The sequence below is a fragment of the Poecilia latipinna genome, unplaced genomic scaffold (assembly GCF_001443285.1).
Source record: "Poecilia latipinna isolate Pla-1442-1.1 unplaced genomic scaffold, P_latipinna-1.0 Scaffold759, whole genome shotgun sequence".
Taxonomy (NCBI): Eukaryota; Metazoa; Chordata; class Actinopteri; order Cyprinodontiformes; family Poeciliidae; genus Poecilia; species Poecilia latipinna.
The window spans coordinates 38136-56418 of record NW_015113375.1 but is presented as its reverse complement, the minus strand read 5'-3'; the positions used below and the strand labels follow the sequence as shown (position 1 = coordinate 56418).

At 39.0% G+C, this 18283-nt stretch overlaps 1 protein-coding gene across 2 annotated transcripts in view; it reads left to right on the top strand.

Annotated features, from left to right (window-relative positions):
- The first annotated feature begins 3102 nt into the window (after positions 1 to 3102).
- gucy1a2 (guanylate cyclase 1, soluble, alpha 2) overlaps positions 3103 to 18283 on the top strand; it is a 43958-nt gene continuing 28777 nt past the window's right edge. The window contains exons 1-4 of one of the 2 annotated variants that reach the window (XM_015045985.1): positions 3103 to 4414; positions 12997 to 13058; positions 14153 to 14277; positions 16021 to 16931. In XM_015045985.1, coding sequence (XP_014901471.1) covers positions 4100 to 4414; positions 12997 to 13058; positions 14153 to 14277; positions 16021 to 16931 — 1413 coding nt within the window. In that variant the 5' untranslated portion in view covers positions 3103 to 4099. The remainder of the gene's footprint in view (positions 4415 to 12996; positions 13059 to 14152; positions 14278 to 16020; positions 16932 to 18283) is intronic. The other variant, XM_015045984.1, reaches the window with a different exon arrangement.

Here is an 18283-nt window from a genome sequence, read left to right as displayed (position 1 = left end):
TTTGCAGGATTTCTGCCTCTTTAACCCTGCGTGTGCTTCAGACAAGCACTGTAGGTTATTTATATGGCACAAGTACCGTAGAGGATGCAGGTTCATGGTTAATAACAGAATGGTGTGAAGTGATGTATAGTGTTGACCAATTAGATTGGCTGGGGTGGATTTATGACCGAGTCAGCCATTCGTCTTTTCCTGTCTGCATCTCCGTCTCTCTCGCTCACACGTCCTTTTTCTGTTGACCCTGGCATTAAGCTGTAAGGCCAACGAGTACTTTGTGCTTTCACTCTTAATATCTGCAGTTTGACGTCTTTCTGCCTTGTTTGTGTGCTTTCACGCCAGGCGTCAACAGGCATGTCGATTTCTCTTTTGTTGTACAGTTGATGAGGACTTGTAACTTCACTCAACATATATTTTTTTTTATTATTGAGCCTTTAATTTGATTAATAACCTCATGGAAAAACATGACAGAAGCAGACAGATGTACCATAATACAAAATATGCCATAAATTTGTCGACAGCACACACACACACACACACACACACACACACAATTTCCTTCTCTTAATTTTCACGAGACTGATTACAGTCCTACTGTAATGCACTTCACCTGATAGGTAAACATCTCATTATTAATGAATGTTTACCTATGTATACCTATATTATTGGTTTCATTGGTTGGAACAGCCAATCAAATTTTTATTTCTTTATTGAGAAATCTGCACATCTTCATGTATATTGTCTTATGTATATCTGAAATATTTTTTGATTTAATTGCATTTAACAGAATTTCACAATCAAAAGACCTCAACAAAACAGTATTTTCTAGCTCTAGAAATGGTTCGGACACCCTTCCTTCTTAATGACTGTTTTGATCGACATGCTACTTGTAGGGATCTACCAGTCTCTGGCATCAGTCTGTGAAATGTTTGAGGGGTTTCTGGTGTGTACTACCAGTTTCAAGTCACAACATATCAAACAGATTAAGATCTGGGCTTCGCGTCACCCCAGGGCTTCCCACTTCTTAATTTTCAGCTGGTGGATTTTCCAGCATTAGATCACTATCATGTTCCAGGATCCAGTTCTGTTCTGGGCAAATCCTTTGCAGATGGTCTCAGATATTCCTCAAGCACCTTCTGATACATTGTACCATTCAGTTTATGATGGTGAGCTGGCCTGGTCCCTCTGCAGCAAAGCATCCCCCGGTAATACTTCCTTTTCTGTGCTTCATAATTCAGGTTCTTTTCCTGGTATATTGTTTTCAGGCTCTCTGTTCTGGTGTCAGAATAATTACTTTTTTAGCTCGTCTGAGCAAAGACCATTATTCCAATTGTCCTGAAAGCTCGTCTTTGTTTTCCCTGGTAGACTTTAGTTTGGCCTTCATGCTTTTCTTATGAAACATTTTCCCAATTAACACTTCTCATGAAAATTCTAACTTTTAGAGTTGATATCTTTGAGTTGCCTTGTTGCTGAAAATGTGCTATATAAATTATTACCTTACCCTATTTAGAGTTTTCTGGGATTTTGCAGACATGCACTTTCACATCAACAATGACAGCAAACTGCTGTCGGTGTTATGCTGACATTCTGGGGTGTTTTGAGTTTGGGTTGTTTTGGAGTTGCTTGGTGGTCTGTGGTCTGTCACAGGGGAAATTGCTTGTTTATATTATATGAAATTTTCTGTCTTGCTTAGCTTAAGATTGAATATCTCAATGACCAGATATGTCAAGGACACACTGGCTATATTTAACATTCTGTGTAGGTTAACAAGTTTGACTGGTGGTTGGTTTGTGTTACATAAATTCTCATCTTAACTTTCTGACTTGCATCAAATGTTTTTTTGTTGTTTTGTTTATTTTTTTTTTGTATTATGGTATTTAAATTCATATGTGGATCCAGTTTTTCTTCAACTCTGACACAGTTCTTTTTAATTTACGCCAGTGAGACTCAAGGTTCAATTGCTTTATTCTGCATTTCTGTAAGTTATTAAAATCTGATGTCGTCTATGATATATGTGTCCACTGAATGAAAATTGCCACAATACACAGAGAACTGCCCTTTATATCCTGTTGCCCTGTCAGCACTCAGCTGTACATGGCTGGCAGCCAGCTTGAGACAGCCCCTTGTGCCTGTGGTCTTATCTTCCCTGGAACATTATTTATTCTATTCTAGTGTTGGCTTTATTAAATGCCCACATTATTACCGGTGGACCGCAGACTGATTGCTGAGAGCAAGCAACTAGATAAGGGAAGAGAGGCAGGGTTAGTGCAGAGTGTGTGTGAGAGAAAGAGTGTGTGGGCGTTTGTTAGATAGAGTGAATGTCTGCGCAGTGGATTGGGGTCATGTTGCTCCAGAGAGTCAAATTTATTAGTGGGAACCTTCAGAAAATTACACAGGGATGTATGTGTGACTACATGCATGCACTTGCATGATGCATCATGTCTATTTCTGTATCTCTCTGTCGGTCCCTCAGGGCCACTTAATTAACAGACATGCTCTGCCAATCGAGGTCAAGGTCGTGGTGGTTATTAGTGCCAGACAAGAGCATCTTTCTGTCTTCTGATAGGGGCCAACAAGCCACTGCCATCTCTATTAGCTGCCCCTGGAGGGGCATTTTCTATGCATTTAACCCTAGGAGCATGTTCCCCATCTTATTCTGACTGTAGTTTCATAACTGTCACACTTAAATCGATGCTTTTTATTTAGTGGATGGGTAACTGTAGTCTCTTCGTTGCTGTTTAAGATATTAGTGCATCAATAGTGGACAAGAAGAAGATGTCCCAGAGTAGGTGCAAGTAAATGTTGGACAATGTTGAATAATGTATGAAATACCAAGAACAAAAGATGTTCAGCTTTAATAACGTTTAAAAAGCCTCTCAGACCCCATTTCCACTGGAAGAGACATGATATTTTTATGGACTTAAACAAAAAAACAAAACAAAAAAAGCCAGACGAATAGATATGAGGTAGAGAGGTTGGAAACTTCAGGCTACTTCTTGTTACCCGAAAGGTTCCGTTTAATTAATTTCTCCAGTCCGTTTAATTAATTTCAACATTTGCTTAACATTTGTGAGCTGAAAACAAAAATAAACGCTTCGCAAAAAAAAAGAAAAGAAAGAAAGACAAACACAAAACATATCTTTGATGGGAAAATACATTTTCACGAACTATCAACATTGATCAAACCGTCGCTGCGTACTTCAGACCGCGAGCTCAGTGCGCGCGGCACTTGGCGATACTTGACAGACTGCGCGCGCTTTCTCGCTGCTCTCTTCTTCGCGCAGCTCCAACTCCAGCTGTTTGTCTCTACCTACCTTTCAGTCCGACTGCGAGCGATGTTCCCACCCCGAAAAAAAACACGGGGCGATAAACGAGAAGGGACGCTGAAGGACGGGGAGAGGAGGACGGACAGGGGATGAGAAGACCAGCCCAAGAGGAGAGCCGCTGTCGCAGAGGAACAGGAGGAGGAGAGAGGGAAGCAGACACATCTGCGGTGACTTGGGGGATTCGGCTTGGTGAGAGGGGGGATACGCAACATTCTTATGATGCCAGCATTTTTAACCCGGGTAAGCGGAATAAATAATGTGCCGTGGGACTGCCATATTGTCAATTTCTTTGCAGCTTAGTTCTTTTATTTTATTTTATTTTTTTTTTAAAGCGCCTGCTTTATAAATAGACGCTTTAAAAACGGATGCTAGGAAGATTTTTGTAATTCTCTGTAGATATCCACCATAGAGAGCTTTTATCACCTTTGGGAGCAAAGTGGATTGACTGAAGGGGGAGAGAAGGACTGTTTTTAAAAGGAGATACCGCCACCTTCTCCTCCTTACATAAATGTTTGCGTGCCATTAGAGCGCTCCTTCTTTTCTCCACAACAGACGCGCATTACACGCACACTGCCAGACGTGGACATTATCAGTCACACATGCGGTCCTAATAACACGGACGGACCTCACCCCCTCTCACCTACCCAGCCCCTCTCCTCACCCCACTGTCTGATGACTCCCCCGCGCACAGGTGGACGTGGTACGGAGCCTACTGTAGCATCATCTTCTTCATCACCACCACCATCCTCCTCCTCCTCCTCCTCCTCCTCAACACCACCATGTCCTCGTCGTCGCGCAAGATTTCATCCGAGTCATTTAGCAGCTCAGTGGGCTCGGACTGCGGGCTTGAAAGCCCCGGAGGAGACGGAGGGGATGGCGCTTTGGAGCCGGCCGACGAGAGCCGGGGTTGCCCGTTTTCCTCCTTCCCATCGTCCCACAGAGCGCTGCTCTGGAACGGCCGCAGCCCCGCTGAGAGGTGCCCGGCGGGCGAGGAACAGCAGGGACCCTGTGTACCCCACAAGAGGGCTACCAGGCGGCGGAGGGTGAACCTGGACTCGCTGGGGGAGAGCCTTAAGCGACTCACTTCACCGACGGTAAGCTTACTACCCTTAGCCTACATGGGTAGCACTGTGTCACAGCTCATGATGAACGCTGGCTATATATTATTATTATTATTATTATTATTATTATTATTATTATTATTATTTTTATTTATTTCTAAAGCACTATGTAAAATACTCAAGAAAAATAGGAATTTTAATTTTTTCTTAAGACACCTAAAAATTTTAATTTTTTTTGGATAAGTATGAAAAAAAGAAGTTAGGGGAAAAACATTTCCACTTAGTTACTATATCTTGTCTAGTCCATCCATTCATCCATCCATCCATCCATCCATCCATCCATCCATCCATCCATCCATCCATCCATCCATCCATCCATCCATCCATACGTGAATGTATTTATCTATCCATGAATCCATCTATCCATCCATGCATTTGTGCACCCATCCATCCATCCATACATGAATGTATTTATCTATCCATGAATCCATCTATCCATCCATGCCTTTGTGCACCCATCCAACCAGCGAGCCATCCAGAGGTTTTTTTGCAGGTTCCATAGTATTTGTAAGTCCAGGACTGTAGAGATATTCGGCCCGTTTGGAACCCTGTTTTCATCAGTGATATGATGTGCACTGTGCTGTCTATGAAAAAAACCCTCTTTTCTCCCTTCTGCTCTGCTAGCCTGAATCATCTGGCAGATTATATAATACTAAATATGTTGTTGTGAGGCAGAGTCAGAGATGCCCCGGCCTCTGTCTGTATATATTTAACTATGTGTGGATTGTGACAGATAAACCTGTGTTTGTCGGTGCGTCTTCTGTCTGTGCCTCAGTTGTATTATAGGCAGTAATGTAATAAAGCTGCTGTTGCAACTGAGTGTCGTTGTGATAGATGATGTATGATAAGGAAGTTTGCAGTTAGGTTATCCTTGGTGGTTAAATTAAGGTTTTTAAAAAACTATTAAGATGCGGGGAACGTGACTTTCCAAGGTTTTGCTAGAACTGCATAATCTCTGAAACATTCACTTCTTAAATGATACATTCATAATGAGTATTTTATTATACTGTACTATAACTGTTTTAACTTAGGACTGTATTGAGGCCTTTCAAAAGTTTTAGATATTCTGCTTGGAGTTCTGGAGATATTTTATTGCATGTTTATTTTTTTGAATATTTAGCCATTATAAAGTAATGTTATCAAAAATATGATTTAAATTTATTTAGAAATTACATTGCACAGACTTATTGTGATAAGTCGGCAGTGGAGTAAAATTAGCAGACAAGGGTTAGTTTTTACAACCTCAATTATTTGCTTCAGAGATTTTTCTTGTTTTGACCACACTCATATATGCTTCTGATCATCAAATCAATTTCAGTATTAGATGAAAAATAGAAAAGCAAAGAAGCTGTTTTCAAATGATTATAATTTATTAACACAAAAGGGAAAGAAGGCTATCTAAACCAAACGGGTCCAAATGTTGCCAACCTGTTTGGCTTTTACATGCAGAATTATTTCAATTCTATCAGTTTGGAGGGTTTTCAAGCAGATGTAACTAGTGTATAGATCTGCTGCACAAATGCAATCAAAATTTGGTCGGGGCTTTGATTAGGCCATTTGAGACAACAACTGTAGTTCATCCTTAACAGATAAGAGTCATTTATGTTGTTCCTGAAAGAGGCAGCATGGACAGATATTATATCAGCTCATTCATAAATAAACCATTTGAACTTTCTGTGGTTTCTGTGCAGTTTTATTATTAAATCGATTTCAGATCTGTTAAGATTTAGACTTCAATAGCAGTAACAAGTTTTTATTTTACTGTGTGATGCGGGATGTTTTTCTCAAATTTACCAATGGTCACTCCTAGAGAAAAACAAGCTGTTGGTGCTGGTTTGTATTGCTCAGTACCCTTGCTTCTGCATACAATCGTAGCAAATCCCACTGCTTCTCCAGTTTGCAACGACGCTCAGCGCACGAGTCCCAGAACAGAGTACCGACTCTGGAGATAAATAAAATTAAGAATTAAAGTCAGATTAGTCTTTGACTTGTTTATGGTGTCCATCACATGTGGGTGACATTGTATTTCTGTGGAAGTGCTCGTTTCTCCGTATATAAACAGGGTGGCGGCTGTGTGTCACACAGGAGGCTTCTCTCAAAGTTTTTTGTTTCTGACTGACATGCGATTTCTTGCATGACTCTTTGCAAAGATGTCACTAGGAACTCCGCTCCTGGGGAGTCAGAGTTTTATTGCTGCAGCTTACAGTCTGGACATTTGCTTTCAGAAGTCACTTCTTAGCGCTGCCTTTTTGTGGATCCACCTCTGCTTCCTCTCCTGTTTTCTTCTTCTAGCACAGTTTTAATAGAGTGCTGTCCACCTGTCTACCAGAGGAGAAATTACATAACTAACCTAACTTTAATGTTATAATAATTAATTTTAATTAAATGTTAGTAAATTATATTATAAAATTTAGCTTGGTTCTGCTTCATGCAAAGGCAGCAACTGCTTTGATTAATTATGTATGAAATAATAATTATTGATAGATAAACAAACAGAGGTGTGATTCTCAACCTTCGTCCTCAGGGCCAGCTGTCCTTCATGTGCTAGACGTCTCTCTGCTCCAGCACACCTGATTAAAAGGATTGCATCACCTCCTCAGCACGCCATCAAGTGCTGCATAAGCCTGTTAATCACCCATTCATTAAAGTCAGGTGTGTGACAGCAGGAAAACACCTAATACATGCTGGACAGTGTGGGTCCTGAAGTCCAGGGTTGAAAACCGCTGGTTTAATAAGTAACATTTAGCGGAGCTGAGATCCCCCAAAGACAGACCTAACAATGTCCATGTCTTGTAGCTTCTAGCTCCATGAATACGATCTCCGTCTTACCAAGCAACACTCAGTCTTTTCTTGACCTCTCTCTCTCTCTCTCTCTCTCTCTCTCACATGCACAGATGCCACTCATGCAGACAAAATGCATATAGGAGTGCAAACAGGGGGCATGTTTACAGCAGCTCACTGTGACTGACAGGAAGGAGCAGGGCTTCTGTTTGTGTGAACTCTGACCACACTGGCCCAGCAGGAGCAGCACACACATGCACACGCACTTACGCTCATTAGCAGTTACCCAAACAATCATTTCAGCTTTCTTTTCTCAGTTTCATGTTTGATTATAGTCATGTATGTTTTTACTCATTAGGCTGATCGCCTTTTGTGTTTTCATTTTAGAGCAGACCACTGTAGTTTTTAGGGAAGAATGCATTTTGATCACAGTGTTTGAGCAGAGCACAATGCAGTACTGATGGTTTTTATGGAAATTGCACTTTGTACGATTTTTCTGCATACGGTTTCACTGTATTCTCTCTTAAATAACAGTTATTTACTTACACTGTGTAAGAAAAAAAAATCTCTCTCAGAATAACCTTTTCCTGTTTCAGTTCCATTTGGAAACCATGTCTATTTGCTAAATGCCAGAATAATCAGAAAGAGAGGAATTTCATCTGAGGATTTTTATAGCTTCATAGCTTCTTGAAATTCAGACACACAAAGCCTAACCAAATTAAAACAGATTTGATATCCAAATGTGGAAAAAAAAGAAAAAAAAAAGAAAAAAGGAAATGCTTTCTAGGCAGCGCACATAAATATCTGGTTTCATCTATGTGTCATTGTGCATTTTTTCTAGAGCAGATTTATGTCACTTTTGTGAAGGACACATTTTGATTTTATTTCACAGTAGCTATGCTTTAACAGAACTCCAATTTTTTTAAGCAAAGAAAATTGCTTAAAAAAAAATTAATGTACTGCTTTCGTGTAGTGAAAGCAGTTCATGAAAGCAATTGTAACTGCTGTCATGTACAACTGAAAGGCAAGACTAAACAAACATATTGATAAGTACTGTTATGATAATACGATTTATTTTTTATTTTGGTGCACAGATTCAGACAAAATATGCCATAAACAGCATAAAAATGTATTTGCAGTTTTTAAATGGTAGAGTTTTACGACGCAGTATGTTAAACCGGTTTACTGTTTATCTCTTTTTAGAGTAACACTGGTGGTCTAATAAGCGGACATTAGCTGGTTAATTATTCAAACTGTCTGCTGAAGAAGCCAGCCTGCAGTTGGGTTGCCAACAGAAGTTGCAAAACAGTGTAATCTTAATATGAGAGATGAATGTGGCTCAATTAGTTTCTACTACATGACTATCCATATTTTTTTTTGGCATATTTCTGAGTAGCAAAGATAGTGCTTTACACAAATAAATAAAGGAAGACTCTGTTATGATGTTTGCCTGACACGTGGCTCATGTTTGACCTACTTGTCAAGAATATTGTTTATTGAAATCAGTGATACCGTAAAAGCTCCAAAGCTGTGTGCTTGCTGACCTTGTAAGCTTCTTACCAGTTTAAATCATTAATCTATTGTTTATTTGTTTCAAAATGGATTGTCTGCGATTACAATGTTTCAGTGAAAATAGCCTCAAAGTCAAGAATATAGTAAAGCAACCCATTCATTTTGTAGTTAGCTGGATCTGCTGGTGCTTTGATGATGATATTGTAACTTTCACATTTGCACATGCTGTATTTTTCCATCCCTCTTCCTTTGGTAACTAAAAATAGGCTGTGGTTTGATTTGCAAGGTGTTCTTTAGTCAACTATATTTGTGAATATTATTTTGCTTTCATTTATAAATGCTAGTAGATTGTTTCTGTTTGTGATTTGACATCTCAGGGAAATCCAGAATCACGGCTAATGCCTCAACATTAGTGATTCTTAACCCTTAAGAATCACTGCCTTCCATATTTTCCTCAGTGATGTATGAGGATGAAAAAAAAGGCTTTAGTTTTGCAATTAGCTATTTTTTTTTGTCTCAGGTGAGATTGAAATGAAAAAAAGGAAATGTTAAATAAAAACAAAAAAGTAAAAAAAAAAAGAAAAAAAAAGGCCGGCTTTCAAACAACTCCTGCATATGGACTGTGTAAAACATAGTTTAAACTTTTTGATCATAGTAAGAAAGTTAGTTTCACTCACAGAGCTCTTTTATTGTATCAGTACAACCTGAACCTTGCTTATAGATGGGTTAAAAATGCTGGTGAAACTGGACATGCTTTGTAATCAACATTAATGTGTTACATTGTTATTACTGGTGAGCTCTATTGGTCCCTTCTGCTGCATCAGGTTCTACTTTATTTGGAAAGTAGAGGAAGTTTCCAACTTTCCTGAGGCAACAGTTCACACTTTTATGGTTGACAATAACCGTTAATATAATGAATACAAATTTTAAGAAACAATGTGTTGTAGTTCAGTTTCCTAATAAATCTAAACTGAGCAATTTAATCCATGGCCTTAAAAGAGCCTTTAACAGGTCTTCTGTTTTATGCAATCAGTCATTTTAAAACCAGACAAAGGAAACTTGAGACAGTTGTTTATCATTGTTTCAGTTGTTAAGGTAAATAATTATCCAAACCAGTTATGAAAGTCAGACCCATTGTTGTTTGCAGAATTAAAGTTTGTTTGCCAAAGTGTGAGAAAAGAAGTAAAAACTTAAGAAATTCATAAAAAACTACTGGAAAAAAAAGTAGTTTATTCCAGCACTGTATTTAATCAATCAACGTTCCCACAACCTACTTATGAAATACAATAAGATTATTGTAATAAAAGCAAGAAGGGAGTAACACATTTGGTTAGATGTGCGTCGATGCATTTGTTTCAATGAAAATCAGGGACACTGACAGGCAGAAAAGGCAGATTCTCCTTCTGCAGAGGAGAACATGACTAACCAGCATTTCATATAAATAAAAGACACAGCGACATGTTTTACATTTTTCTTATTGTTGCTATGGGCATTGAAATTATCCTTAAAATTTAAGATAGTCTTGTATTCAGTTTGTAGCTCTGCACATTAATTTAAGGAGCTGCAAATCTACAAACCAATCCTGTCATCCAAGGTGAAATCTCTCCATATACAGTTGTATATTCAATGAGCAAAGATGCTATATTGCAGGCTAATTGTGATGTAAGAGAACAGTATGTTTGTGCAGCAGTTTTATTCTCACATGCACAGATCTTAGAATGCAACTTCATCAAACATGCTGCCCACCTGGACTATACGTATGCAATAAAAAGTGTATTTTTCTGAAACAAATGATCAATGTTTCTTTCTTTCTTTTTTTTACTTTGTGTCAGGAAGTGGTGAATGTAAAGCAAATCAACATTGAGGAAAAAAAAAATTCCTCTGCAGACAAGCTGTATCTTGTTTGTTAATGTTTCTTGGGGTTATTTTTGGCCCCAAATCTCCCAAATCTTCTCTGTTTTCATTCTGTCTCTCTCACACAAACACACTAATGCAAACAAATGGACACAGACTCAAAAAATCTCTCCTGTATCTGACCAGAGTGGTTGGTGACCCCAGAATGACCTCTCCAGCTGGCACACTGTGTTCCAGTATTGTCACAACAGCCGTGCATTTCAGCCGTATCGCAGATAATCATGTTGGACCCGCCCTCTAAAGCTTAGACTGCCAGCAGCGCTAAACATGCCAGCTGTGTGCACAAGCATTCAAGTGGTTTGTGTCTTATGGTCATTTGGAAATTTTCTGTACAAATATAAGGCAAAATGTAAAAAAAAAAAACACTTCATAAAAGCATTTCCTATTGTGGAAATTAATTTGATTTTCCTTTGAAACTGGCATTCAGGAGTGAAAATTGAATATGGATCTGTTTTTTTTATGTTGCTCGGAGCTTCACAGATATTAACAAAGGCTTGCTCATTAAAAAAAAAGCTTCAGAACAGAACTGCTAAATGGACTTTCGTCATGATTAATTTTGTTCGCACCTTTACTTCAATGTGACTTGTTAAAGTGTCCCTTGAGAAATGTACCCATTAAAAATGACTGTATTAGGTGATGAGGGTTTTTCTGGGTGGCTTATGTGCGTCACTTTTACCAAGCCGAGAAGCCAAAAGAAGCACCAAGGTGATAAATTAAGTAGTGATGGGACTCCATTAAAATTTTGAGATTAAGGTTGACCCAAAATTACTCAGCTACACCAGACTAGCGGCGACAACAAAAGTCAAATGACATGCTGAAGGGAGAGTCTCAGAAAGACCAGGAGCTTCTTAAAGAGACACAGGCCAATATTAAGGTGTCAAATTCCTTTTAAATAGGCAATAATATTGGAACCCCTATAATCACACAATAGCTTTGGCCTGTAGGAGCATTGATTTATTTTCAATGAATGAATTAAGTCTTCATTTTGAACATGTAAACAAAATAATAGGAAAAATAATGAAACATGAAATAATTAGACTCATCTAGCTCATACATTCTGCAATTCAGTTTAGGATATGGAAATGCTTTCCATTATAAATATTTCCACCTATAACTTGACCTCAGTCACTGTCCACAAACGTACTCAACATTAATTCATTATTCTATAGTCTACAGCATTGACACCTATAACTATTCACTGTCTCGGGCATAATCCATCGATCAATCAAATTTTATTTGTATAGCACCTTTCATCAACAAGGCATTTCAAAGTGTTTTATATCAGGAAAATACAAAAATAAGATATCCATTCAACTACATTGATCATTAACCAGACACTGTCCAACTAGATCAACCAACAGTATGCAACCCAAATCCTCGCTCTGAATTTAACACGATTTTATGTCCATGTACTTTTGCAATAGAATCTGTTTTTGATAATTCTTAAATTTTTAATTGATTTATATTTGTGCAGCATTTTAAGTCCTCATTCAAACCTCATTCAAATTCACTCCACAGAATGCAAATCGATCTGTTTGTGCTTTGTTTTCTAAAATGTAGCTCTCTCTTAACTTAACCTTCTTTTTTAAAGTTTATTTTCTCAGTAAAGTGCTTTCCCTCCCCCTCAAATATCCACAGTAATTTAAGTTCAATAAAACTATTTAACAATAAAGAATCTTTAATGATTCCTGGTTTGGCACATGCTTTGTTTTTGACACCTATGTTGTTTGTGCATGCCTGCTGCAAGGCTTTTAGACAACTTTATGCTCCAAAATAACACCATATATTTTTAATTTCTTAAACCACCTAATCTTGCATTATGTCTTGTGTTGTATGGACTTAGCTCGAGTTTTAGGAAATGTGAAAGTCTGTGGAGGGTATTCAGGAGCAAAGTGATTGAGGTGATGTGCTATAGCTTTGCTGGTATGCATTTGGTTTAGAGAAATTCCAGAAATGGTGAAGGTGGTGGTTGAAAACTTTCAAAATCCCAGTAGAACATGTACTGCACTTAAAGACATAAGTTGGCATTCCAGATGTTTTACAAAGGATTACTTTTAGGGCTAGGGAGATAATGATGCACTTTCTAGTTCTCTTTTAGTCAAAATAATGGGTATACTCTGCTGTTAGAAACAGTTTGTGCTTTTAATGTACTGACTGTGTAGCATCAGTCTTGTAAATGCCACGTCTTAAAAATCAGCTGCAATCCTTAATGTCTTTGAAAAGAGAGAAATGCACAAAATGGATGGACTGGTTTTACAATGATATAAAAGAAATGACAGAAAATCATTAAAGCTTTCCTCATCAAACGTAAATAAAAACACGTTTAATCATGTCATCTTTCTTTGCAGACACAGACTGTTCAGGAGGCTCTTCAGCGAACTCTGCAGTTCTACAGGCAACAAGAAATCAGGTATAAACATTTAACTGCTTGCGGCTTTTTTCTCCTCTCCACAGCTTGTCTGTCTCAGGTATCCCTGTCGTTCACTTTCCATCCGGTTCTTTGTACTTTTCACACTTGTCTGTCACACGTCACACACCTGCTCACTCACTTTTTTCACCGTCTCTACCACTTCTTGTTTGCTTTGCAGACGCCACTTTTCCCTTTCTTGTTTTGCCCTCACTCGCACTTCCAAAGAAATAGACAAACACCTAGCCTCACTCCTTCACCTCTTGTTTGTGCCCTGTCAAAACAGCAAAACTCAGAGGAGGGTTTTCAGCCAGGCACAACACTTACAGACAAGCTTCACATGACACGTACTGCATAAAGATGCAGAAATGCTGCAGCTGGTCTTCCGTATCTCACACTCTGGCCTCGGTCGGTGTAACTTCTGTGCTTCGGAGCATCTTAATGTGGAAAAACAAATACAGCTCCTTGAAAAAAGTGTTTACCCCTTTACAAATTTCTTTTGCTCTGGCTTTTTTTGTCATTGAGATAATCGGACAAATGTTAACATCAGACAAATATAAATGTGAGTAAAAACAAGAAGCAGTTGTCAAACAGAGGTTTCAATAATTAAGGGGAAAATCAACCCGAACCCACCTGACTCTATATGAATTCATCCAGGTTGTCTTTGTCTAATGCTAACATTTGCTTGATGATCCAAAACGTGTAAGTGTGACAGGAAAGCAAAACCGGATAAAAATCCATAAGGGAGTAAATACTTTTTCACAACATTGTTTCTGCAACATTATATCTTTTAACTCTTTTACTAGTCAGGGTTTTTTGAAATTATGAGTGCATCCAAATATACTCTTAATCCCAGCTCACAACCACCAGCAGAGGAACTACACCAGCACATTTACACCACATGTGCATTTTGCATGATGTTTTCTTTTCCCCTCTCTGCTCTAAACCAGATGTCACTCCAAATGTATTCATCTTAGATGAGAAAAACTTCACTTTTCATCAGTTTCAGCACCATGTTGGGTTTTTCTTTTCTTTTTTTCTCTACTGATTCCAGGATTTGATTATACATTTGCTTGTTTGCTTTGTGTGACTCACAGGTGCCAGGATGTTGGAGGTAGTGAAAGGCAGCGTGAAAACAAAGAGGAGAAGTGCCCATTTCTTGAAAACTCTGGCTCAGAGGAAGATGTCCTACAGATTCTACAGTACATGGCCACAATATTGGGTAGGCATGTAATGTGAGACAAAAAACACTGTTTTGAGCTAGATAATTAGAAATAAAGGATATAAAAAGGAAGGTTTTATACAAATAATCTAGCCTCATTTCTATTTAGTGTGTTGCTTTCACACTTTTGTTCTGCGTCTTGGTTGCTTCATATTTAATATCTGTATCGTAAATTGATGGGTGAGCACAACATGTACAATGTCCCCTCTCCCTATACTTAAATTTATTATTTCCATTTGTTTGGTCACACACCAAACCCCTTATCAGAAACCTTGCACATTTCATGAAAATAGGAAATACTAGGTATTTTGACCTAAGTGGAGTAACTATTATGTTACTGTTTATGCATAGAAGCACACATGTGCGTGTACTCAGACTATCTTTTACTCTCTGGGGAAGGTTGTTCTGTCTCTAAGGCCCAACATGAAAATAACTCGAATTTATTCCTAGGGGAAAGCTTGGCTTTTTTAGGGGCATCTAATTTACTTTCACCCCTGAATGAAAACAGACAGCTGGGTACCGTAATTGAATCTTTTTAAATAAAAAAAAAAAAAAAAAAAAAAAAAAAACTCAGTTAATTTAAAATCCAGTGATTTGAAATGAAAGCAATTTATCAGCCACGTGCTTTAATACGGTCATTTCAATAACTTGCTTAAATTTCCAATAATTATCAAGATTCACTTTGCAAATGGAGGCCATCACATTCTTGGGCCCGGCTGTACTATTACTTTTTAAACTGGTATTTTGCTGAAACGAATAGGCCGAAGCTTCTTCAATAACTACTTTAAAAAATGTCCTTCTTATTGTGGATTTCTGCTTCTTATATTTGAAGTTTACCAGAGACATAATGTTGGGTATGCATAATGTAGTCCTCATTGTTTCTTGAAATCTTGTTTTTCAGGATCTTTTTGCAGCAGTTGGTAAAAAGACAAAAGCACCTTCAGCCGATTTGTTTGTGTTTCTTTTAAAGCTGTTTCCAAAAATAGATCAATAGACATAATTTCACATGTAAACCATTACACCATCGCTACCGAAATATATTTGACTTCAGTAGTCAATTATTTAAAATGCTGTTTCTTGTTCCTCTAACATGATCCTTCTCTGCGTCGGTGAAGTACGACTGACTCCTTTGCAGCGATTTAGCTGTCATTTTTTCTTTTGATGCTATTTATTTTAGTCTACTTTGCTCAGCGTCTTACGTTAGAAGCACCTCAGCCTCTGTAAAACTGCGTTAATGTTGAAATTTCTATATTTGATGTCAGTGTGCTATGATTCTGCATGATTATATCATTTTATATTAAAATTCATGTTTATTTTTCCTGTAATCCTTTAATCCTGTTTATTTCTGATATTATTTAGTCAGTAGGCACATGATCTTTCTATCCTATCAATATTCATTATTTTAGCAAAGCTTTGATGCTTGATTAGGCTTGCGACTTATGGTCGATTTTCTTAAAATAATTTTAATTTCATTCATTTTTGTGTAAACAAACGATTGAAGAGCTGAAACACCAAGGTTCACGGCAGATGCATAAGAGAAAACAAACATGTAACAATTTAGCATATTTTCTTATTTAAAAAATAATAATATATATGTCACGTCACCCTTGATTTTGTTTCGTGCTTTCACTTGATTCTCTGCATGTGGGCACTAAAGGTCGTCTACGGCATTAATTTGTGTGCAACGTTCATTCTGCAGAGCCGCCTTGCTGACGCTGACGTTTTGCATCCATTTTCTCACAGGAGTTCCTTTCTGCGAACTGCGAGAGCATTTTGGTGAGGAGTTCTTTGGCCTTTGCTTCGAAGAGAATGAGCGCGTTCTGCGGGCTGTAGGCGGCAACCTTCAGGATTTCTTTAATGGTTTTGACGCCATTTTAGAACACATTCGCACCTCCACGGGGCGCCGAGCCTCCTCCGAGAGCCCTTCCTTTCAGTGCAAGGACCCCCGCGAAGAGGAGAAAGGTAGAGGGAAATTGGAGAAGCTTGGAAACCGTGGCAGCAGAGACGGAAGAGGGAAAGTGTTGTTTCTTCATTGCTTTAACCCTGCACCCGTCGTGGGATTAGTTATGCCAGGTCTGATTAGAGCTGTCGCCAGGCGGATCTTTCATTCAGAGGTTGAAGTGGAAGAGGTGCCACCTCTAACTCCTCTGTTGCCAAACGAAGACACAGAACATACAGATTGTGATTCTACAACACCCACTCCCACTGCGTCCCCCACTGCCTCGCCCTCCTCATCTCCGTCCCCTCCATCTCTTTTTCCAACCTCTGCCCCCACAGTTTGTCTATCCTTCTTACTCCAAGAGACTTGCCCTTCTCCTCTCTCTTCCATCCCGATTTCGGCATCTGTGAGCACCAGCCGTCCCCCACTCCAGCTATCAACTAACCCCAGTGATCTTCGCATCTCCCTGGCTACGTTTTGCCGTGCCTTCCCGTTTCACCTGGTCCTGGGGCATCGGATGGAACTCCTGCAGCTTGGAGAAGGACTTAGGAAACAGGCTCGGATTGAGCCTCACCGGATCCTTTCATTTAGGGACTGTTTTGAGATTGTCTCACCCAAGATGGATCCCTCTTTCCAGGGCATACTGCTGAGACTCGCATCCCCATTTACTATCCGCACCAAGCCCGACCCCATGCAGGCTGGCACCAAGGAAAAGGTAAAGTCATAATGATAATCACCACTGTTTTCAGTAGTTGGGAATGATCCATACGCTTGCAATGTTTAAATTGTGTAAACCTTAAGAGTTTCTTTCACTTGAGCTAAGAAGTAGGGTCAAACTTCTGAAAAAGAGGCGCACACCATAATCCCCTTTGGACTAAACCTTATGCTTTACACAGCGCAGTCTGCCTTCTTGACTGACAGCAGGTCTTCCATATTACCTGTATGAAATCTACTTAAGTTCAGATTTGTAAATGTTTCTGCCATATCAGTAAGACTTTTTCTATGTGTGCATCCAATGCTGATCTTAAATCCATGGTAACCTATGTAGAGGGGATTTTGTAGAAAAGACATATTGTAGAAAATGCAGACTTGTTTAATAATAAAATAGGTAACACTGAGTTATCTTTACTCAGAAAGACCAATGTAATGTAGATATTCTCTTACCAGTGCAGCTTGTTCACTGACTGGTTTGCTTTTTTAGTGTAGTGTCAGACCAGCTGGTGACCGGTCAAGTTAAAAACCAGATCCGCTCACCAGTCAATTGATTGGTCCATGCCAAGCAAGGACCTTTATCTGACATTCTTCCTGTGCTTCAAGGGAAACACAGCTCTGCCTACACACCACACTTTCAGGTCCATGTTCTGCACCCTTGGCAGAGGTTTCTCTTCACACCCTCTCTCATATTTCATGCTCTAAGAGCAAATCTTCACCTGAAACACCTTCTTTGTAAAGGAAATGTGTGAGCAGTAGCTGCGCCAAAAGTACAGACCGTCTCTAGTGTTCAAGTATTCAAAGCAGCTACACTGTCTGGAACCTAAGATTTATGATTTCTGCTAGATGAAAGCCCAGTCCACTTTTGATGACCAAAGCGGTGGATAAGATGTTGTCACAAACTTTCTGCACTTCAAAGCCAAAAAATATGCCATCTCTGCTCTGTTTTATCTCTCAGGTGAAACATTATCCTCAACTAAATATGTGCGAGAAGGCCACACTTTGTTACAAATTTCTTCACTGAGTACACTTTGTCCTATGTCTAGCCAGATTTCAGCATCCAAAGAATGACTATGAGTATTATTTGAAGTAAACAAAATGTTAGCACTGAGCTTACAGAAATTAAGAAAAGTCTAACACCACTTTTGGGGGAGGTAGCGCCCGAATGAAATGTCATCACGACACTCTCGAAACCTGCAGATCTTTTTTCACAAGAGGAGTGAAGATTGAATTGCTTCCAATTTGCCTGAAAAACAAATCAATTGGAGCTTTGTGCTATATCCTGCTCTTTATCGATTGGTTGGTCTCCGCAGGATGTCTGTGACACAACCAAACACCTCGACACAGAACAGCACT